The sequence below is a fragment of the Crassostrea angulata genome, chromosome 4 (assembly GCF_025612915.1).
Source record: "Crassostrea angulata isolate pt1a10 chromosome 4, ASM2561291v2, whole genome shotgun sequence".
In the NCBI taxonomy this organism is placed as follows: domain Eukaryota; kingdom Metazoa; phylum Mollusca; class Bivalvia; order Ostreida; family Ostreidae; genus Magallana; species Magallana angulata.
The window spans coordinates 34,959,892-34,985,869 of record NC_069114.1 but is presented as its reverse complement, the minus strand read 5'-3'; the positions used below and the strand labels follow the sequence as shown (position 1 = coordinate 34,985,869).

The following is a 25,978-nucleotide window of genomic DNA, read 5'->3' as shown; positions in this document are numbered from 1 at the left end:
TTTTATAAAACGCTTGACCTTGAAAAAGAAAATAGGTCAAGGTCAAAAATTTTGGTGGCGTGCACTCCTTCTCAATACCTTCTACCTATGTTCTAAGTTTGAAGTCTTAATGTCAAAGGGTATTTAAGTTACGGCTTGGACAAATTTGGATGAAGAAGAATAAGAAGAATAAGAAGAAGAAGAATAAGAAAGTCGACAAAAACAATATGTCTCCCCTTTGAAAGGGGAGACATAAATATAGCAGACAATGCCTTTTACGAGTCGTGTTCATCTTTAATAAGCAAGTAATTAGCACACATATTTAGCAACTTATCCACAGCATCTTGTCTATGCAAAGTTTGATGAAAAATAATGAACCATTTGTGTCCTCTTTTGATAACAATTTGAATCCATTTAATTTATTGGCAAATTAAGCATAGTGAAAATATCATTAAAAATTGTTTTTTGAAACTGCAAAACAATTTATTTTGGTTTTTTTTGGGGTTATGTAATAAACAAAGACATGTCAATTTTCACCCAACTTTAGGTCTTAATTCATCAAAGTTTTTCTTGAGCGTTTCATATAATTTGTACAATTCCTCTAATTGTTTATCTCTAGAAATAGCTTGATGGTTAGGAGACGAAGCATTGAGATTATAAGATTCTGAAAGAATTTCGATGTCATCTTCAACTTCTTTTAATCTTTCTAGGATTGTGTCGGCAATTCCAAGACGGAGACGGGCATACACAGCGTTCTTCAATGTCTCAACATCCCCCAGTAATTTCTCAGTTCGAATTTTAAGATGGTCTAATTTTTCCAGAAAAGGCTGGAAAGAGAAAACAGAAGATATCAAAATGACAAAACATGTTACTGCTGATGAATTTGGTCATTTTCCCCATAATATTGCATATAGGGTATCCCTATGGCATGAATAACTTCTCCTATAGATTTCAAGATAAGTTGTTGTTTTGCAGATCAACTGTACATATATAGGAAATATGCATGTTACTTTGATTTTTAATAATTTTTGAAAAAATACCAGCTGTTGAACTTAGCAGCTGTTTCACTTTGTAATATTTTCGCATAATATTGCATATAGGATACCTCTATTGTAGATTAGAAGATTTTCAAAGATTAATTAATACATTTTTACTATATGTGATTCAGTTGATCTTATCAAGAGGCCCATTGGCCACATCGCTCACTTGAGCAACAGTAGACATAATAAATTCAACCTTTTGAAATCATATCCAAAATATTAGAACAATGAATGAGTAAAAGAGATCCTGTATTAAAGGATTTTAAAAATTTTCTCCATGTGTTCTTATGTTGAGCCCCTTTTGTAACTAGATGATTTCATTGTGGTATCACATATTGAGCATTGCCATTCTCAAAAAGATCTTAAACAAGTGTTAGTATAAATATAAACCTACATAAAACTTTGAACCCTTTGTGTAAGAATAATCCAGGGCAACAGTCTAAACAACAGAGAATGTCAATATGCTTGCATATTAGTAATATATATATAAATATATATATATATATATATATATATATATATATATATATATATATATATATATATAAATTGGTCAAATGTATTTCCGATGTAAAAATTCGAACCCCTCCCCTTGTGGTCTCATCCTTTTTAATTTGATTTTAAAACATATATATATATATATATATATATATATATATATATATATATATATATATATATATATATATATATATATATATACTCGGTCTTAAATGTAGAATACATTTCGACATTGCAGACTAGTGTGAAGCGCTGGCATCTTATCATTTTACTTCGGAATGTTTGGAACTCTTCTGTGTATGAAGGCGTTTTTGCTCAAATCTCATAGCATACCATATCATTAAGCCCTTCATTTCAATTTCTCATAGCGTAGCATACAAATGTCATAGCATTGCATTGAAATCTCATAGCATATCATTAAAATCGCATAACTTAGCATAGCATAAACTTGTACAAGATATGCATGAAATGACTATACCTGCAATATTTTTTGTTTGGTGTATTGGTATTTTTTAAACTAATTAAATTAATGTAATTTTCATTCTCCACAACTAAATCAATATTTTTTGTGTTTATTTAAGATGCTAAGCTCTATGAATATACCATGCCGATACATTTCATTTTCACAACTTTTATCTCATATGTGAAAGTTAACAAAGATTGACGGACAGAGGGTCGCCAGATTGTCTGGAAGCGAGTACGCACTGTTCGAACTCTGTGGCAAAAGTTGCTAAGGCTACAGGCAAAAACTCGATTGTCTTCTTTTAAATAATTGTTTACCTAGTGTAAACTTGTGTGACGTTTTATAACCTTACTCACTTGATCAATGAAATCATTCGACTGGAAAATGTTTTCACGTGATATGTTAAAGAGCTATATAATTAATTTATTGTCAGGCATACACGTATCACGTTTGTACTAAGGCCCATCAATTACTTTCATCTTTCCTCAAAAACAACAAATGGCTACAAACCAAGATAATATTCTTCTGCAATATTTTCTTTAAAATAATGATAGTTCAGATATCCTCATAATTATAATGTGTCAGAACTGTTTAAAAGACGTTGTTTTTATTTACTCGTTAGATAACTACCGAAATTGTTGCAGATTTCATATTATTATAATTCATCAAATGAGAAGGGACTCCACAAAGTAGTTATAGTATATCATCCTTTTGATTTCTCTGTCCAAAAATAGTTAATGATCAACAAACATTTCAGCGTCAGTCTTAGAAGTATAAGCAACATTTCAAAACTTATCTAATTTGTTTAATTTCATTTTTTTTTCAATGTATTCATACATTATATAGATAAAATGTTTTGTAATTGAGTCAGCCAAATGTCACAAAAACAGTTTATACACTTCTGTATATTTTGGAGGCATTAGTCCTACCCAATGACCCAATTACAACAGTTAGGTAGAGGATCTTTTTAATTTTGAAGATAACTGTAAACAAATGGTTTTGCATTCATTTGGCAGAGTTATTAACTAATTACAAGTTACCAAGTAATTGTAATATCAACACGAAATGTAATAAATATCGGTTGTAATTTTCAATGCACGGTATGTGTAAACATCTTAAGGTAGTGCAAAACAGATAAGCTAAATTATTCCCATAATTCAATTTTTCTGATATTTTTATATTTTCTTCTTTGGAATGAAATCTTTTTAATACTTTAAATTTGAAAAAAATCCGACCTCACAATTTTTGCCCACATCGCCTAAAACCTACTATTGGAATCTCCTTTCAGTGGAGTGTAAAATGAAATAGTCATAGTTATAATTTTCCATGCCATTAAGTTATTTTTCAAGATATTACAAATATCTGTGCTGCTATTTAAACAAGAGACTTTCTTGTTACTTAAAGATACTGAAATAAATTCTAACTAGTAACTTAACATAATTCCCCATGCGATATAATGTAAAACTAGTGTTTGTGAATACTCTTTTAAGACGAAAATTAGCAGCATTTACGGTATCTAAAAAGAAAATGTATAATTCAAATTTGAATAAAATTTAACAGTATGATTGTCATGACCCTGTAATTAAAATATATTAAAATAAAGAAAATTTAACCACTGGTTTTAGATTAATTAAGGTTTAAATATGTTTGACGGAAGTATAAATTGATAAAAATACTAAATGACGTCATCGTATTTGACCTTTGACCTGTTGATATGACCTTGAAATTTATTTGACATAAAGCCTAAACACTGGTGGTGGTTGTGTCCAAACTTCAGGTCTTTACATTGAAAAGAACACAAGTTACGCATTTTAAACGATTTAAGACTAAATTGCACAAAAATCATATGAACACCATCCAAATGTATGTTTCGAAATATTCGAAATACGTTGTATCCTAAATTTATTTAGTCTTGAGTAATTTATAGGTATGATTTACATTTTTTTCTTAATTTAAGATAATGGACTGAAATTAAGTTTTACATAATATTGAGTCATTATTTTGATTTTGTGTATTTTAGAAAATATTTCAAATAAATAATTTCGTACTACCTTATGGTAACTCCATACTCGTAAAACTCACTGATGAAAGTTGAAAAACAGAACTTATATATATTTTAATTTAATAGACTTAAATTTCATCAATTATTAGAAATATATACATGTCATCACACTTTTTTAGATGTCAGATAAACATGAACTAAAGCATAATTCAGCATCAGAAAACCGTACTTTTTTGTTAAAAGTAGAATTTTTGTAGGCGGAACGTCGTTTATCTTTTTTAATTTCATTGTCAACTGTGTCAGAAAAGTAAAACTATAAACACATTTTAAAATTGTTGGGATAAGAAAAATTATAGCATTTAGACAAAATGCTCCGTCGGCGCGCTCAAGAAACGCAGCTAATCGCAGTGTAGACGCAGCAATAAGGCAATTGCGCTTGCATGGAGACCTATATCACGCCCCGACCGAAATTATCACCTCACAATATTCAAAGAATGGTTCCTTATTCCTTATCTCACTGCGCATCCACAGCGTTTGAACAAGTTGTTTTTCATTTCACAGCGACCCGAAAGAGCTGTTGCTGCGTTCATCGCGCTCTCGTGACGTTTCCTCTGCGTTTATACCGCGCTCCCACGGCGTTTCTAGTGCGTTGTCATCAAGACCACGAAAAACCGAACAATGACTGTTGTACAATAGCAAACGATGTAATAATTATTAAACTGGATGTAGATGACTATGTAAAAAGTAGCATTTGCTAATATTCCAGGAACTATCAATGGACGTAGATGGAATTCATGCCATTTGGTTCTGATGTTTTCACATCTTTTCCCTGTTTTCTAACAACTAATAATGGATCATTTGTAGATCTGACTACTAAGAGTTTTGTTCTAGTCCTTCACAAATTGGTTACAAGTACATGCAGTTATGTTTCAATTACAATGTACCTTTTTATAACATCAAAACAATTTTTTAATCATTTATTTACTACTTGTAAATTCTCGTTTGTTTCCCATACAATTGTACAAATTAATATTAACCTACAAAGTAGTAAAGAACGTCTTGTGTACGCAGTCAGCGCGCAGAGCACGCCGTGGACTCGCGGTAAAAACTCCTAGCACGTCATGAGCACTTGGTGTGACAGGGCCTTAAAGAGGTTCGTTCCTGTGTTTTTTGGTAGCCATTTTGGTTCACCTCTATTCTAGAAAATATGTATCATATATAATTATTATACTCATAAATTCAAATTTTATAATGCCAATTAAAGTATCTTAAAGAAGTAGTAAAGGAAAAAATACATATTTACAGAGTTTAGTATGGGACTATATGTTGTGGCGGAAGGTTTTTAAGAAGAAAATGAACATTTTTCACAACTCAGTTGTTTTAGATCACTTTAGCTTCCTTATTTCAGTTCAAACAAAATTTCCAGATAGTTTGTGCATTAGGATATCTTCATTTTGCTACGAAAAACATAATTTTACATTTTTTCAATATTTCTATCGACATACATTGGCAAATTTAACTTATAATTCATAAAAGTCAAAGAAAAATGAATTCCAATTTTAGTCTATAATCAGCTTATTTCATGCCATATCTCTAATTTTACATAATAGACCTATTCATTTTGTTCTACTTTCTGAAATTTTAAGCTTTTTCTGACAAGTTTATCATAATTTTAGAAAAAGTTTGAGACTTTTAAATAATTTCATTACATGTTGAATTGGTAATGGATAAAAATAGCGTTTTATCAGTGCAAAAAGGTCAAAATATCAATTAGGTGAAGAAATTGTAACATTTTTCTTTATGATAATGTTAATTTATTTATTTTAAATAGTATTAATTTGTATTTGATGCCATGGTTCATTCCGATAATAAAATATAGAGGGAAAAGCAATTTATGTGTTATCTGCACTTTCAGTGCAGAAAGGTCATTTTAAATACACCGTAGCGCCAATGAAGCACACAGATCCCAAAATTTTGTTTTGAATTTTGATTAAGCTATGTTTGTAGATTTAAAAAAAAAAATACTTTAGAAAAAAACTTGAAGACTTGATTGCAGGATCCAACGTCCTTAAGACAGTCGCTGGTGATTAATCACAACAGGGTTTAACTGACGCTGTAAAAACGTTTTTTCAATTACATAAACATTGTCTCATTGTCTTTTGAGTTAATTTAACAATTATGAACTCGGAATACATGGCTTTTGCAAATTCTCTATCGGAGGAAATTCCGGCGAAGTTACCGATCAAAAATCGATTATTTCAACCAAAGCCGTCCCCTTGTTTGGTCTTTGTTAACACTCAATTAGATTAATAAACAACAAAAACAGAGGGAAAATGCACTTAATCATGATCAGAAAGAGCACATTTTTTTTAAATCATACATATAGTACCTAGTATATATCTCAATCAACGAAAATAATGTCTGTTTAAAATGAATAGACTCTATAGAAAATGCTAGGCATGTTAACAAAACACATTGAATTAACCACCATTGCGACCCCAACGCTTAGAGATCATACCGAATTACCAGATTACAGTACGTTGTTAATGCATCAGATTTTATAAGTTTCGCAGGTAAACAACCAACTGCCTATTTACCGAAGTATATGTTTGATTTGTTGCGTAAAAATTCCAAATACGAGAATACCGAATACAGGCAATCGTTCCGCAAACGAAACGTAAGTCAAAACAAGCTAAAACCACCATCACAAGTGAAAATGACAATGCGTTGAAATATTTGACCTCAATTTACTTTACAATATCAGCTTCCATGTTTCATAGATTATATTCGCACGTGAACTGTTGCACAACTTTGTAAGATTGACAACAAAGGAACTCGTTTTCGTTCGGAAAGACTGGCAATGCCTATCAACGGACCAGTCTATATCGTACGAAATTGCCAGTCTACGAGATATGGAATACGATCCCGCTTTATTATTATTTTCGTAATTAGCTCAAATTTGGAACATAATTAGCCCCTAATTTTCGAAATTCATATTTTCCATAAGGATAGTTTATGCTAAACTACGTTAAGATTAACTCAGTAGTTCTTGAGAAAAAATTTTAAAATGCACCCCTTTTTTACAGTTTCGAGGTTTTCTCCACTTGAATGCAATCTGGCTTTTTATTTGTGCAATTTATATTCATCTTCTTATAAAGATGCTTCGGGTCATATTTGGTTGAATTTGGTCAAGTGGTGTTAGAGAAGATCAAAATGTAAAATGTTTACAGACGGATGGACAGACGGATGACAGACAATAGTTGATCAGAAAAGCTCACTTAAGCTTTAAGCTCAGGTGAGCTAAAATATCACCCATTCTAGTTTCAATACTTTTCTGTTAATATAAATTCTTTTATTCCTTTTCTTCTCAGTGTGCTTATGTCTTTTAATGTCATTAAAATTGGCCGAGTGGTTCTAAGAAGTAAATGTGTAAATGATGTTGACCATAGGCCTCTTCTTTAATATATTCAATGCATTCTATGAAAACAAATCTTTAATTTTGGGATACATAATATATTGACCTACTTCTCAGAAACAAAAGAATGTAGTACCTTATCTGCAAAAGCAACTTCTTTTTTTTCTACAAAAAATAATAGCAAAGAAAGTAATATTCAAATGTTTAACTGACACATTAATTAAATTATTTTACATTAGTCAGATTATATATATATATATATATATATATATATTTATATATATTTTTTTTTTTTAAGGAATGAATTCAATATTCATTTGTTTTATACGATATAAAATGGTTTGGGGCAGTTTACCCTTTATAAAAAGTGAAGCGGTTTATAAAAAAGCGTAAACTGTTTCAAACCATTTTATATCGTATAAAACTAATAAATATTGAATTCATCGCTTATAATTTAATTTTTTACTCTTAATTGTAGATAAAAACGGTCATTTGACCTTTAAAATGACGTAAAATTGTACAAAATTCAAACGTAACCTCAGGCGTATTGATACGTTTTTTACGTTAGTCTTACTATGACGTAGGCAACATTCTTTATACGATATAAAATAATTTTTTAGCCAATCAGAAAGCGCGTTACAACCAGAATTAAATTATATATATATATATATATATATATATATATATATATATATATATATATATATAATTTAAAAATGATAAATATCCAGAATAAAATCACAAATTGATCCTATTAACCGCAAACGTTTTCGCCATTCCTGGCTCTTCAGGCAGTTATGTACAAAAATTTTGTACATAACTGCCTGAAGAGCCAGGAATGGCGAAAACGTTTGCGGTTAATAGGATCAATTTGTGATTTTATTCTGGATATTTATCATTTTTAAATTATTTAAAACTGTGCCGATTTATTTTTTGTTGTATTGGGAAATTATATATATATATATATATATATATATATATATATATATATATATATATATATATATATATATATATATATATATATATATATATAAAGCATACTATTGATGGCATCTGAAGACGCTCCTTCTGAATCGTCGACATCTAGCAAAACAACATCATCTTTTTTTCTCTTCATGTACTTCGTAAGTAGTTGCATTTTATAGGTTAGGTTACCATCTTCTGCTTTGTGTGCTTCATTGTCTCCAAAGAAAATATTGGTGCAAAAAATAATTGTTAATCTTCCAATTCAAATCAAGAAATTATTGTCTAGTAGACTTCGAACTTATGTCCTTTGAATATTTTAACAACCTATGAACGTTTTTATAATTGTTATCTTATAAATGTATATGAAGAGGAAAGCTATAATACAATATTATTAGTTAAGTATTGCATTTAATTAATTTCTCAAATATATTAATATATATGTCTAGAATGGTAAATTGATGCTTTATATGCTTGACCAAACTTTGTACGGTAAGTCAAGTTAGTGATCGACAAACAAAATACAGAGCTTAAAAGTCTTTGTTATGTAATGTAGATAAGGTGAAGTCCGGACACCCTCCCCTCCCACACCTGGAAATATCAAATGTCTTAAATTCACATCATAAAATTACAAAGACTTTGGACAGACTAGTACACACTAAAATAGTTTCAAACTGAGGCTGTCCAAATTAACATATTTCTACGTTTAACCTAACCTGTGCTCGTAGATTTCAGAGAAATTGTCTTTTTAAAAAAACCATACAAACTCCAATTTTCAATCTATAAATTTATTTTCTCCAGTTAGATTTACTTTTTGCAAATAAAATACTGCAATCTGTAGAAACACGAACTGTTAGGGCACATTATGGATTATACATCAGATATTTAATGGGACTGTCTTTAAAACTGACAGGAAAGATCATTAAACACTTAGTTAACATCAAGCTTGAACGCTCACTGCATTTGTATTTCTATAAATTAATAAGATTTACTTGTTTGAAAATTTTTGGCCATATAATTTTCTCGCCCTCCCTTGTAGGTTTGGTATTTTAAAGGCAACGTTAAACCTAGAATTAACTTTGTACAGCCTTACCCACAATCAAACTATTCAAATACTGCATACCTTTGGCTTCATCTTCATCTTCATCTTCAACTTGTTTGTATTCTAATTCAGACATGGGATATATTAATTTGTCATTCGTTTGGTTGAAACCTTTGCCTAAAAGTGTAAAATTCTTATCCCAGTTTAAATACTTTAAAATTAGATAATTCATTTCATATATACATGTATATATAATAAAAAAAATTATATGTAGCATGCAAAGATAAACAGAGAGTAGTGAAGTATATAACTGGTACCATGGTTAATGTAAGGGGAGGTAAATGATGTACGCCATTGTGAGCAAAGAGGAGAATATACACAGTTGAGGCATGATGTTTCAAAGTTTTACTATGCTGCTAAATTGACCATAAACATAGAAGTCTGTTATATTGGCTTTGCTTATTTTTTTGTCACCCCTGTCTCAAGTACTTTGAATGGTATAAGTACTGCCAACTTACTTTTAAATAATTAAAACTAAAGTACTGTATCACAGTAAATAAATCTGCCATTTAACATTTTAGTTTCATTTCTTACTTAAATCTGAAATAGTAAGATATTTGATTAATACAGTCAAACTTCGTTATCTCGAACTAGATGGGACTGTTTAAAAACTTCGAGATATTTCTAGTATTTGCGATATCGAGGATAAAATACCTAAAAAATAAGTGGTTGGGACTTACAAATCACTTCGACCTATCAGTGTTTGAGATATCGAGGTTCAAGTGTATATTAATAGTAATTGGTTTAATTAATGCCTTTTATTTATTTTTCTTTCACTCTCCCATTTTACTTTGTCTGTTTGTCTTCCCTTATAAAAATTCTCTAAAATTCTATTTGACAGGAATAAGGGAAAGGAAAACCGGAGAGAGTGTGAAAAAGTTATAACTTTATTGTAAATGGCCATGTTCGCTCTTGCTCTCTCTCTCTTTCTCTCATGTTTAACAAGAGGCCCAGGGGCCACATTGCCCACCTGAGCAACAATATCAACTCAGCTTTATGGTATCAAATACAAAATCTAGACAACTTAGAAGAGGTACAAAGATCTTGTTTTAAAAGATTTTATTTTTTTTTCACCCCACATTCTCATGTTAAAAAATCAAGCCTCTATTGTTGTATCAGTTATTGAGAAGAAAATTTTCAAATATATTTCAATATTTATTCCTATGTAAAAATTCAAACCCCACTGTCGTCCCAACCTACCCCTGGGGATCTTTATTTGAACAAACTTGAATCTTCACTACCTAAGGATGCTTCCACTCAAGTTTCAGCTTTTCTGGTCTGATGGTTTTAAAAGAGAGAGTTTTCAAGATTTTCTCTATCTATTTCTAGTAAACAATTAACCCCCAATAGTAGCCCCCATCCTACAACCTGGATAATGATTTAAACAAACTACCCTACCTGCATAAGGATGCTTCCAAACAAGTTTCAGTTTTTCTGGTCCAATTGTTTTTGAGAAGATTTTTAAAAAAATATCCACAGATTTTCAATAATGTTAAATTATCCCCTTGAAAGAGAATGTGGTTCTTCATTTAACCAACTTGAATGCCGTATACCTAAGGATGCTTTGTGCTTATTTTAATTGAAATTGGCCCAGTGCTTCTGGATTATTCAACAAGAGGCCCACAATATATTTTCACCAAAGATGTATCTATCCAGTACTTATAAGTGACAAAAAGTTTGTTCTTGTTCAAAGCATCACTCTATATTTCCAATTCAAAATAAGATAAGAAAAATGTCAATTAATGACTGATTTTGATTGAATTAAAAAAGTAGTATCACTTCTGATGTCATATACTGCAAGTGAGATCAAAAAATCAAATAAATAGGTAAAAAATATATTTCATATCAACTCTTCTAAAAGATAATACAATTTAATGTACCTGAAACACTTTAAAGAATGCTAATTTATATGGGGGCCAAATTTGACTAATATCATATAGAGTCCTTTACAAATTCTGTATCCAATGATATTTTTTTTTACATTTGTTTAAGAGAAATAAAAAAGAAATCTGACAATAGCCCCTCCCTTTGCAGTAAATGAAAATAGCCATGTTTAGCTCTTCTGTGATTAAAACCTTGAAAATGTTTCTAATCTGAGTCTTGACAGATGCAATTTGTCTTTTCAAAATTTTCCTCACTTTCTCCTTTAATACAACTTTATCTCTAAAAAAAAATTGATACCATAGGACTATGATTTTCTTTAATGAGCTGGTTGACTTGGAGAAACTTGCAAAAAATTATCAGAATTTGCATTATTTAAATGCTCAAGGAGAATATAATATTATAAACAACTTTAAAATTGCACAAATACTACAATCATATCAATGATTTTTAATTTCAGTTACATTAATGTCCTATATGGTCACTTCATCAATTTATTTCACTACTAAGTTTATTTTTACAGCTCCTAAGTATCATTTTGCAAAATAACTCATTTCTTTGTAATTGATAGAAACTTTTGATTTATATGAAACAGTATAACCCACAAACCACTGCCCATTTTACAGATTATCACAGATTTTCCCTATTCACATGCTCCATCTAAACCATGACTCAGATAATGACCCCCTTCGGACAAATAAATTCAGCTACTTAATTGTCTTTGATGTTCTTATTAGCTCCTAAGAATTTATCATTGCCAAATAAAAATTATGCATTGTGTGCCAATAAAATACTTTTTAAACATATATCTGGTTATGTAATAAGGACAAAAAACTCAATATCGAAGTATTTATATAAATATTTTTATAGTGTGAGCTAATAATTTTAAAAAAATTGTAAGGATTATCTCCCTTACGGTCAGTGTACAATACATAGGGTAAGAAAAATGAAAAGTGTTATAAAATCATTAAATCTTGTCTGATCTTGATAAAAATTGCAGGTGCACATCTTCAGATGGTGTTCAACATATGTACAAATTTTGAGATTATTCCATGGTTGTTAAAAAGTCTACATGGGGACAAAATCATGTCTACAGACAGATGGATAGGGTGATTCCAATATAACCCCCTAAACTTTGTTTGTGGGGTATAATTATTGCACTCTAAATTTGTGATATACTGTGTTAGATAATTAATAATACAATCAATATAAAAATGATATTACTCATCGGTTGTATAATCAGACGTAGTCGATGCAATTTTTTTTCAACTTCTGATGCTTTCATCTCAAGCTGAGCTGTATCTGCACATTCATTAAGGCCATAAATTGACCGCTCCGTGGATTTGATTTTCAGGTTTGCACTTCTTAGTTTATAATTCAAATCCCAAATGCCTCTTCCAAAAATTAAGTCAATTTCTGCCTTTAGATGACTCATTTCCCTCCGTATATTTTCAACTCTTTCACTCAGAACCTAGAAAGTATAAAGAGACCCATGGAAATTTTCTCAATCAGACAAGATGGAATCAATTTTGTGGGGGTTTTTCAGATTTTTTTATTGTATATCAGTCAGTTATCTGAAAATATATGAGATCATACAAATGCAAAATGATACTGAAAAACTCTTAAAAACTTTTTTATAGAAATGAATAATATTGCTACAAAAATATTTTAAGCCAAAGACAAGAGGTCCAATGGGCCACATCGCTCACCTGAGCAACACTGGCTCTATATGAGCGTTCAAAGGATATTGTGCCATGTGCCCACTTGGTATATTAACCAAAAATAAATATCCAAATCTTACACTTATTGTTGCACATACTTAATCTTTGACATATTTACCTTTCTGCAATACCACTTTTACCGAAAATAAGATCATATGCAATATAAATAACTAAAATTTTCAGTTGGTGTTCACGGTTTACTTCAAGTTCCCCTTATTTCAGCCCCCCCCCCCCCCCCACCCCCATTACTTTTTAATACGATTAAAATACATTAGAGCGTAAAGGTACATTTTCTCCCTCCAATACTCACTAATTATTGTATTTTTATTTTTAAAAATCATATATGTGAAAGAAGAAAAGTGTACCTTAATGCACCAGAATGAATGCACTCAATTCCTCAAATTAAAAACATTGAAAAATTGAATTGGCTTTCTCCATTATTTAAGAAATAAACAACGTTATTTAGTGAACATGGCGTTATGAATAGCAATTGCACTCTTGGCATATTCCATGATGCCCGCTAGCGCATCATGGAAAATATGCCAGCAGAGCAGTTGCTATTTATAACGCCATGTTCACTAAATAATCGTTATTTATTACTTATATTTGCATTTTACCACTTGCAAATACCCCGTATAAGCCTAGACCTTGACATTTAGCTAATGCATCAAAAATAAACATTCAGACTGTAATGTATCTTTTTAATTCACATAGATTTGTTAACAGAATCAATGATATGTTAATTTTAACAGTACTTCCTTTAAAATGTTAATGTATAAGACATGTTTTAATTAAATACATCAATTTTATGGAGTTGGAGAAAAACACATGATGTATCATATAGTGGTTTAAATCTATAACGTCATGGAAAAGTATATGATGTCACACCTTTATGACGTCATAGTATACAGACAGAGCAATTGCGATTATAGAAAAATAATTGCAGTTCCTCCGTATTGACTTACAGTGGGAAAGAACAATGGATTTGCAAATATAAACAATTGTCATTTACCAGGCATGAATTCATTTCGTATGACGTTTCATATCCTTACTCACTTGATTGATGAATAAACTAAACTTAAAAATGTTGTCACATAAGTTAAATAGCTATAATTCAAATTTATATATTGGCAGGCATTTCGCTCTATTGTACCAAGGCCAACCCATTATTTTAATCTTTATTAAAACAACAAATGTCTACATACAAAGAAGATTTTCTGTTGCAATAATTTTTTAAGAACATCGATAATGCTTTTATCCTCATAATAATAATGTGTCAGGACTATGGAAACTGTTTAAAAGACGTCATTTTTATTTACTTGTGTTCGAAAAACTATCAAAAATTTGTGTAGATTTTACACGATTCATCATTGAACAGGTCGGGTACACTACCTTATATGGATAGCATTATTTAACACGTGGTAGTATTTTCGTCAAACAGATTCTCCAATCCAGTGAATGAGTTGCAATGCATAACGGTCTACAACGTGTTTACGATTCAACAGACGCACGTGGTTTTTGTCTGTTTTATTCACAATATTTAATTGCTTGCCGGAAAGTTTGTACATCTTGATTTTTACTTTAGAAGGTAAAAAAGGAAAGATTACGTACCATTAACTTTGTTCCATGCTCACATTGAAAAATACTGTTGTTTTAGTTGATCAATTGTTGCTTCAAAAATGATCAGTATCAAACGACTGACAAACATACGCATACAAGAACAAACAGGTTTTGATATGAAAAAACTGCACAGTTGTGTATTGGTGACTTTATCATTGTGCACTAGAAATAAATACAGGTAACTGTACATTTTTAACATACGTGAATAGCCACGGTAGTAGAAATGCACAAATATACAAACGCAGAAGCGCAAGCTGTGCAGCATTTAGTACTTTGTCCATTAATTAAGCATTCTGATGAATGTCCCTGAAGAAAATATCAACGAGCATTCTAATAATGTTGTCTTATATATGGGATATCACGTGAAAAACGGTACTCGCTGCTTCTAATTCTATAGGACGTACCTCTCTTTTGAACATTGAAAATGGGGTATTTAAATAGGTTGATATAAGTCCTCATATGCAATATTTTTTAAATGTGAGCATAGAAATTAAAGTTCAGACATAATTGTCCATATTAATTTCATAAATTCTGAAAAATCATTCAAAATGAGTTTCCAAAGGACATTTCAAAATGGTATATATTTTCAATACGCTTTGTATACACTGAAACTTGTAGTAGCCCACAATGCCTTGCAACTCATTCACCTGATTGGTTTGTCGATAATAGTAAACAGATGGCTAATTTAGTATGCAAATTTATGCCGACGTCACAAAATATAGTGGTCTCGACCTGTTGAAGAAGGGGCACCAGAAAGTAGTTACAGCATATCATCCTTTAAGCAAGACATTTCTACTGATCAACCGAAATTTCAGCGCTAATCGTAGAATTATAAGAAAGATACATAGCTTGGTTTGAGTCATGCTTTTGTTCACATGAGTATATTACATTCAACTTACGATTTTTACACTTGGTATTTCCTATTCAGCATAGCTGCATTTAAAATGTAAACAAACTAAAGCATGACCTCAGCTTTGTGTACAAACATACAGTAGCACTGTGCGCAAAGCTCTGTATCTTGCTTATAACTCGAAGCTTGACTCTTAGGTTAGTAAATAGAAATTTGTAAAGAATTTAAAAAAGAGAAACGTGCACTAAAACAAAGAAAAAACACAATTTATTTTTCATCATATATATATATACTAATATATTTCTAGCAGCGAGAATGATCTCCGTTTAGATTGAAATTGCTGAGTATCTTAATAAAACATGTTGCATTAATCAACCATTATGTAGAGATCATACCAAATTACATGTACCAACATAATGAATAGTATTCTATAATATGTTATTAGTGCATCAGATTTAGCGCAGGTACATGTAAGCAATCAGCTGTTTGATTTACCGGTATACACGTAAAAATTTTGAATTCGAAAATAAAAATGACGGTTTCTCTCAAGTTAAAATAAAAAGAAACTAAACATGCTAAACAAAAATCAAAACAAGTTAAGGTTCCTCGACACACCAAAATTTTATTTTATTGATCGATAGAGAATCTTTTTTGAAACATGATTCCACAAAACAGAGATCAATATCGGCTTTCAGTTATTTTATAAGAATTTTTTTGTATTTTTTCAGTGAAATAGGAAAAACTGTTCTGCAGACAAACAGAATATATTAGAGCTTAAAACTTGTTGTCAATTAATGTGTAATATAATTATAAATAAATTCATGCCAAAGATCGTTTGGTCAAGTGTTTAATTTTTTAATTAAAAAAATATTTCTGAAAATCAAAATTTTAATTCTTTAATATCTTTTTATTCTATGGATAAAATTTCTAAAATAACATATAGTCACATAAACTATTTACTAAACAATGATATTTTACAAAGAAATAGAAATGAAAATGCAAAATTTTGGAAAAATTGCTATTTATCAAATTTGAACCGATCCTGATTGAAAAAAAACTGATCCCGATCAGAATTATTTTAAAATTGAAATTTTACAAATAAACTGCAGTTTTTTTCTAAGTAATTGATATAAATTATAAAGTTAGTAAATGACGAAACTATTTTACAGCTAAACAATCTGAAATTTTTGCAAAATTCTGATTCATTCTAACTTTATGTGATTTCGTTCGGGATCAGTTTAATTACAATCGGGATCGGTTCGATTTTAAAATTTTCCATTTATACTTTAATTTCACTATTTGGTTTCAATTTCTTGTTGAAATATGATTGTACAGCAATTGTTAAATGCGAGTAACAGTTTATCTGCAGTTTTTATCCATAGATTTAAAAAATATCTACAATCCTTTTTTTTCATTTTCATAAATATTTTTTTTACAAATATATTTCAAAGTTTATCTGGCCGTTTTTGATATGTATTTATAGATAATTATATTGTGCATTAATTGATAACAAATTTTTAGCTCTAATATATCTTTTTCGCAGCTAAAACGATGTTTCCGATTTCTATAAAAAAAAATACAAAAAAATTCATATAAAACTAGAGGTACTGTGAGCAAGCTCACAATTGATACCCCCCGCTAAGAAAAAAATCATAACGCATGTATTTTTGCTATTATAGAAAATATTGGATGAATCTATTTCACTGTCCATTTTCTATAAATAACAACTGCTTTATTTTTGAAAACTGTTAATTTTTAGCTTCTAATATTTCCATTAATACAAGACATGACACAGACAGAACTTAGCTTTTTTGAAACAATGACCTTGAACTTTCTCAATTGACCTTTGTTCAAGGTCATGACACACCCTTTAATCAAAAGCAATCTTTGTGTGAAGTAAGAACTTCCAATGTTTCTCCATAAGAAAGATATGGACCAGACACGAATTTTGCATTTTTTCTGCCAGTGACCTTGCCCAAATGACCTTGGGTCAAGGTCATGACACACCCTAAGGTCATAAGCAATCTTTGTGTGAAGTAAGAACTTCCAATGTTTCCCCATAAGAAAGATATGGACCGGACACGAATTTTGCACTTTTTCTGCCAGTGACCTTGACCTTGCCTGAATGACCTTGGGTCAAGGTCATGACACACCCTTAGGTAACACGCAATCTTTGTGTGAAGTAAGAACTTCCAATGTTTCTCCATAAGAAAGATATGGACCGGACACGATTGCACAGACAGACGGACAGATGGACAGACGGATGGACAGACAGACGGACAGACGGATAACTGACAAAATGTGATCAGAATAGCTCACTTGAGCTTTCAGCTCAGGTGGGCTAAAAAAGAGATAAAGATAAATTTAGTACAAATTTCCTCTGCTTCAGTATAAATTTATGTTTGTCGTGGCATATCTTCCTCAAATAAACAAAACATGGATATCGACATCAATATTACTTTAAACATTCTTATTTTGTGTGTTTAGAACAATTATAGATGTAAGAAATTGAACTTTTCCGAATTTTGCAAAGCCAGTAAATAGGTATAAACAAGAGGCCCATGGGCCACATTGCTCAACTGAGCAACAATAGGCATGATAAATCAGCTTAATGGAGTCATAATAAAAACAATCTGGACAATGTAGCATAATACATGTAGATCCTGTATAAATGAAAATCCATTTTCCCTTGGATATTCTTATGTTTATAATCAAGTCCCTTTTCTAACAGGATGATTTTATAGTCATATCACATGTTGAGCATCGCAGTTCTCAAAAAGATCTTAAACAATTGTTTATATTTTGGATATTAACCCACATCAAACTCTGAACCCCTTTTGCGGCCCAAGAGTTGACCAGGGGCCAAAGTCTAAACAATTTTAAAGAATCACCAATTTGTCAAAATGCTTGCATATAAGTAAACCCATACATTATAACTAGGGATGGCAAATTAATTGGTCGGAATGATGGTAACTGGTTGCAAAATCAGTATCGGTTAGTTGTATACATTAAAAAAGTGTATATTAACACAATTTCAAAAAAATTTCATTTTTTGGTCTCTCGAGACTATTATGTAATCAAGTTTAATTAGAAACCGTTAAGACCTCCGGGCTGAGGTCTTGTGGAAATTTGATCAGTAGGTGTTAAGTAAAACAACAAGTCACTGCCTTGTCTCTTCAGCTTTTCAAAGATTATTAATAAATGATACTAATACAAGTAATATCGTTGATTACCATTAATGATAATTATTGTAAATACGTTCAATGTGGTTATCTTACTTTTTTCTTTAATACAACATCAATCTAGTATAATTATTACTTGGACATACAATTTCTAAGGGCACACACATGTTCCTACTATCCAAAGGGATAATCATTTCAAATGGAGATCTATAACTTGTCATGGACAGACTTTGTTTTGAGAATTGGATCAGACTGCAGAATTGCAATATTATGGTCAGTGAAACTACTTCATGGATCCTTGTTCAAGATTTTTTGTTTAATAAATTATCATGAGATATAATTTTTACATTATATTTTGATTTACACAAAAACAAAATATTCCTATCGTGTTTTTTGTGTTATTTAAAACAATTATTAATATTGATAATAAACAAGCAACGAATTGTGATTAACCGATTAGCAATTATACAATCTATTGTAATCCCTATTTATAACATTTCAGTTTTTGCGAATTAAAATGTTTTCTTTGTAAAATTGGATCCGAAATGGGGTCCCACCCTACTCCTCAACATTTTGATTTTTAGGAATTTGAATCTTACACTACCTAAGGTTGCTTTCAATAAAGTTACAGCTTTTCTAAGGAAATTGGTTTTTTTTGGAAGATTTTCTATCCCCCCCCCCTTCCCCCCATTGTGATCCCATCCTACTCCTGAGGATCATGATTTGAACAAACTTGAATTTACCGAGTCCCTACTGCTGCGGATGCTTCCACACAAGTTTCAGTTTTGGAGAAGAAGATTTTTCTCTGTATATTCCTATCTAAAAAATCACCCCATCCTATTGCAGCCCCACCCTACCCCTGGGGATCATGGAATGAACAAACTTGAACCTACACTACCTGAGGATGATTCCAATTGAAATTGGTCCAGTGGTTCTGGAGAAGATGTGGAAAATGTGAAAAGTTTACAGACAGAAAGTGACAGACAAAATGTGACCAGAAAAGCTCACTTAAGCTTTCAGCTTTGGTGAGCTCAAAAGCTAGTGTTTATTTACTAAAAGACCAACAAAGCGCCCCCTTTTTCCAATCGAAAATTCACCTTAGGTATATGTATAATAGAGCTCCATTTTTGATATTGCATTAGCTAGGCCACATAAAATTAATATATTAAAGAGACAGTACGGCGCATCTTATCAAAAAACCGACTTGAAACAAATTTCCGATCAGGTTCGGTATTTTTGTATTACTCATGAATGTATAAACTTTCAGAAAATTACAAAGTTCTCCATTAAATTAATCTAATTATTTCATTAAAATTAATAATTACGTATAACCTATCACATAAATAGATCACACTTGTTACGGGGTCAGCCATCTATACTATTACGCATGCGTATTTAAGGTAAACAAAACACATGCAGGGCTCGCGAAGATTCTCCTGTACATGTTTGTTGATAAGAATATGTCTTTTCTACTTCTCCAAGGTAATAGTTGTTCAAAGTTTTTAAAATAACCACAATTATTATTTTGTAAGCATGTAATTAGCATGCTTATCATAGGAGTTGACTACAAGCTAGTATTATTTTTGTAAGTGAGGCCCCTTGAGGGGTTATTTGACTCATTATATCTGTTCATTTTAAAATGAACCGAAATTGGAAAACCATTAATAGATTATCGAGAAAGTGATCATGTGTTCCGTTTAGAGAGTCCTTTTTACCTCGTATACCATGATGATAGGACTCGGGCGAATATCTTGTAGTTTTCAGCACGTGTCAATTACTGTAAATCAAAATCCACATGGTACAAATAAACGATATAAGATTATTCCAGTTTGTACGACTCTTAAATTTCCGGAAGCTCATAATTACATTAATTAGGTACGTGAAAGGGATTTTTATCTATTTCAACTGTTACAATCATCATTATTTCCTATTTCCTAACGAAACAATGAATAAATCTGAAGTTATTCACACGTGTTTTCAGCTGTACTGTCTCTTTAAGATTGTCATCCTGATTTGCAAAAAATATGGGGCGGGTGGTGGATTTTATTTTTTGTTTTTTATTTTAAATAAAATATCTATGTCACCGATCATGTTCTAGAAATAACAACTGCTCTATTTTTTTTTTATTGTTAATGCTAATATGAGTACATCAACCAATTTAATTCCATTTTATTTGAACTTACATGTAACTATTAATGCATAAAGACATGTGTACCCTTATGGTAATCCATATGTCAGACAGCCATTAAAATGAAAATGTTTTGAATTTTTTTCATACCAAGCCCTATTTTTTTCCCCAAACATTTTTTCAACACAATAAAACTAGATGCTGTCATTAGACAGTAATACCCGCACCAAGTGTTTGCCCCTAAATAACACTGTTTTGTACCAGTTTAATTAAAAATGAAGGCCACATGCAAGCTCCGGTAATACATTTAAAAATTATAATTTTCATAACTGAAGGATGAGATCCCTTCCCATATATGATAATACACATGAGCAGCACTTTATGTGCAATTTGGGGTTGAACTGTTTGCAGTGAATTTTCAGTTAATTAATAATCTTAACATTTCATGTCATAGAAAATAAAATGGTCTATATAATTATTACAAACAAAATTAAAAATTAAATTATGCCCCCTCCCCGTGGCGGTTGCCGGTTTTAGATTTGCTTCTGTGTGCCTACATGTACATCATCTTATGCACAGATTTAGAGAAGGGGTGTGAGTGAGGGGTCCAGACCCCCCCCCCCCCCCTCCCCTCCCCTCCCCATGAAAATTCATTTACATGTTTATCAATTGTAAAATTACCAAATACACACCTTGGACCCCAATGCTCTTACAGACATGTAAACGCTTTAACTCATTGCGCTTCAATGTTAGGTAACATTATTTGGGGGGTAAATATTTCATTAATATTTTAATTAATATACTTTATTTGTTATCTCAATAGGAAGTCGACATCACAATATGCAGGTGTCCTGCACCACCTTAAAGCTGTTATTTACCTAATAAAATAGTGCAAGTGGATTTGAGGAATAGGTCATAAAAATACATGCATGTTACAAATAACTGATCTTTGTCTGATTAAGTTACGTACACAATTACACAGGTCTGCAGGTCTCATTAGTGGGTATTAGTTTTACCCAGCTCTTCGATTAGATGGGTTCACGTGTATACATACATGTCTGTGTTTTCCATATGCAGAAAAGGATTAGTTAAGGTCAGCTAAAGGAATTCATTATTGTGTTTTAATTGGATTATCATTATGATGTTGACCAATTTAGGTAAGCATAATACATGTAGTAGCAGTAGCACAATATAATGAGATGCCAGCATACTTAAGTTCTACTTTAAATCTCCCTTTGACAGCATACTCTATCATCATCTTTTAATATTTAAATAAGCTTATCATCGTTACCTATCCTATCGCATTTATAAAGTTTCTGTCATTTTAGTTGCAAAAGTTATTTTTTTCATTTGTCAGACTTGCACTATTGAGTTGACCCCATATTGACCGTGTATAAACAATTTCTTATTAAATTTGTGTATTACATGTAAGTAAGTGTATACACTTATCATTTTTATATGAGTTATAATAGGAAGGAAGGAGTATTTCCTTAAAGTACATTAATGACCCCCAGGTGTTGTCTTTAACTCCCCCCCCCAATCCCCCCCTCTGCCTTTATGAAATAGGAAATGATGATACACTGTATATTTTGTTAACTTCTGAGATCTGAGATCCTCATCCCTAAACCATTTAATTTATTCTTGCTCTTTGTGTCATTGCGCGTAAAATTGTATATAGATTATGCCCCTTGCTCTTTATGTCACTTGCTCTTTGTGTCATTGCGCGTAAAATTGTATATAGATTATGCCCCCTTGGAGACACCCTGACATTCTAGAACTAGAAATAATAAAGTATTTTATCTTATTCATATGTTACAGTAGTGTTTGATCCATGTGGGTAATTCCTAGCCTACACTGTGTCACTGTGTCACTGCTTTGTTTAGGAGACTTTACAATTGCCCCAAATAGGTGAATTTAAGCAATTTCCAAAATATTAATGTGCATCAGGGACAAAAAGCAATCAAGAAATGATTTAAAATTTGCTACTGTATACATGTAAGACTGAATCTTTAGAACCAGGTTAGATTGGGGGGGGGGGTGAATGTGGAGTATAAACATTTATAATTTGAATCATTTATTGTTATTAATTTTAACTTGTCAATGAATACTAGTTATTGATCACAAGGTAGAAATATGACCTCTGATCATATCTCAATAGATCATTTGTCAAATATGCAAGGTGTAATGTAATTTTTTTTAAGAATAACATTTTTTACCAGTTTATACAAGTTTTTAGACACCCAAATTATATTTTGATTTTAATAGATCATTCGACAATTAAGGGGGGGGGGGGGGGGGGGCAGTTTATATTTGAGTTTGTTTGGGGGTGGGGGTTCCAAGTCATATATTTGACAATTTTTTAATGTAATTTAAAATAAGACTAAGCCATACCACAGTCATGAACATGAATAGTATAGAACAAAACACAAAGTAATACATGTATATATATGTATAGGAAGTATTACAAAACATAGATGATTGATCTATATCTGGGTTCTTAAATTGAATCATATATCATGTACATATTATATTATTGTTTCTTTGTTCAAGGCATTTCAGATGGTATGTAGGTCATGACCCAAAGTGCTCTTCCTGAAATTATCAAATATCATAAAAACCATTGAGATCCCCACCTTAATCCAAAGATATTATTCCTCCTTAGGTCATGGCACATCAGATCATTATGGCATGTAAGTCATGACCCTAAGGGGTCATCCTGACCCCATTAGAATCAGAAATTGTCAATTATCTTTAAATTATTGATGTTTAATGATCCTATCTCTATTTAATTTTTATTATTAAGTCTCCCGAATGAAATTTGGAGACTTATTGTTTTTGTACAGTTCTTAATACATGTATTATTATTAAGGTCTTCCGTTTTCAATGGAAGACCTTATTGTTTTCGTTCGGTTTCTTTTTCCCTATTATTATCATTTTTTTCTTTTTTTTTCCAACCAATTTTGTGTACGCATTTCTCTAAAGCTGCTCGACCGATTTACATGAAACTTTCAGGTCTGATAGATAATGATCTGAACCTTATTGGAAATTTTTTTTTATGATGACGTCACTTCCGGTTTTGAGTTATTCACAATTTAACGATTTTCAGAGCGTCGGCTTGTCCAGGGGTAAACTCCTAAACGATTTAAGATATTGAGTTCAAAATTGCAGGGATTGTAGACAAAAGGTTGTAGATCTGACATGTGGTATATATATTTTCCTGTGACCAAAAGTGCCGAAGCTCGCCCGAGCTCGAAAATTACAGTTAAAAAAGCGTCGTGATTTTTCTTGGTTTTCTTTCAATATCTCTTTCCTCGATTGTATTTTGTTATAACATGTAGAACAAAAGATCTTTATAAAGTCAAGAGCTTTTATGTGACATCAAGAAAAAGGGGCTGGTCCTTCAAATAAGGGGCTGAAAGGGCTCTAAAGTCTTTTAATGATAACTTTTCACTGTGAAATATTTTGTAATACATTATAGAAGCAATTATGTTTAATTTAACGTTATCCACCTACGCATGGCAATCATTTACTACTATGTTACGTAATTAGGGATTTTAAGGGGCCAGAAATCCAAAACATTGATGCTCAATATCTCAAAATGGGGGAAAATTTTGATAAGCAATATTGAACAGACGATGCTCAAAATATTGAGCTTAACAATAATAAACCATAATTTCTTTGTTATGCGGTCCTTACTTCTATGTTATGTAATTAAGGGTTTTAAGGGGCCAGAAGTCCAAAAATGTGATGCTCAATATCTCAAAATGGAGGAAAATTTTGAGAAGCAATATTGAACAAAAGATGCTCAAAATATTAGCTTAACAATCTGCAACTATAATTTCTTTGTTATGCAGTCCCTAAAAGGAGTCACAGTGTCGGCCCCTAAATAACTCTCTCAAAATATCTCGAGAACGGTACAGAATTTGTAAACACTTGTTGAATAAAATGTGTTTGAATTGACAAAAACATTCTTATGACATCAGGAAAAAGGGGCTAGCCCTTCAAATAAGGGGCTGAGGGGGCTCTAAAGTCTTTAAATGATAACTTTTAACTGTGAAATATTTTGTGATGCGTTATAGAGGCAATTATGTTCATTCTCAGGTTATTTACCTATACATGGCAATCATTTACTACTATGTTACGTAATTAAGGGTTTTAAAGGAGCCAGAAGTCTAAAACTTTGATGCTCAATATTTCAAAATAGAGGAAAATTTTGAAAAGCAATATTGAACAAAAGATGTTCAAAAATTTGTGCTTAACAATGTACAACCATAAATTATTTGTTATCTGGACCCTAAAAGGAGTTTTAGGACCAGATATCAAAACGATTTTTACCAGATATCTCAAAAACGGTAACCAATTTCTTAATACTTATTAGCGGTACACAAAAATACCTTTCCACTAAAATGAATGAAAAGGAGCTAATCCCTCAAATAAGGGACACCCAAGGGATAGATAGTCTTTCACCATTACACTCATAGATTCCGCCTCCTTTTCTGGATCTTTTCTTTTCTGGTTTCCTTGACAAAGATCAAGAGTAGGGTCATTCCTTGTTCTAAAAATCAGACGGAAGACCTCCTCGTTGCTTGTAACGAGATCGTATCTAGTTCTTCGTCTTCTTCTTTTTCTTCTTTCCCGCTCTGAACTTGTTTCTCAGAGATGTCTGAACAGAATTGTACAAAACTCTAGGATATGATAGGCCTGCATATCTAGTTGTGCACCCTGGTTTGATTTTTTCTCATTTTGGGTTAGACAACCACTTTTCAGGGGGGAGAGGGGTGTCAAAAGGGTGTGGGGTTTAACATTGAACCTTGTAGGAAGAATCGTAGACTCTATTGTAAATGGTAACTTGAAAACGGACAAAGATAACAATATAGGGTTTTCATAATCATATATTGACTGTTACTGGCAATATATAGGGTTTATTAGATCTGAACCCTTGGGTCATCCCCACCCCCCAGGAAATTGAAATTACCATATATCTCAGAAACTGTTATAATCATGACCCCTAAACCATATATATTCATGTTTCTGATGTCGAGGGGCATCAAATGTTATGTAGGTCATGGACCCTGTGGGTGGTCCTGACCCCCTCAAACAGCAAGTCCCTTAATATCTTCAAAACAGT

At 31.5% G+C, this 25,978-nt stretch overlaps 1 protein-coding gene across 1 annotated transcript in view; it reads right to left on the bottom strand.

The window, feature by feature from the left end:
- Positions 1-235: 235 nt before the first annotated feature.
- LOC128180413 (uncharacterized) overlaps positions 236-25,978 on the bottom strand; it is a 52,079-nt gene continuing 26,336 nt past the window's right edge. Inside the window, exons 9-13 of the mRNA XM_052848520.1 lie at positions 12,574-12,820; positions 9,490-9,585; positions 8,445-8,585; positions 7,537-7,565; positions 236-806 (exon numbers count right to left, since the gene is read on the bottom strand). Coding sequence (XP_052704480.1) covers positions 513-806; positions 7,537-7,565; positions 8,445-8,585; positions 9,490-9,585; positions 12,574-12,820 — 807 coding nt within the window. The 3' untranslated portion in view covers positions 236-512. The remainder of the gene's footprint in view (positions 807-7,536; positions 7,566-8,444; positions 8,586-9,489; positions 9,586-12,573; positions 12,821-25,978) is intronic.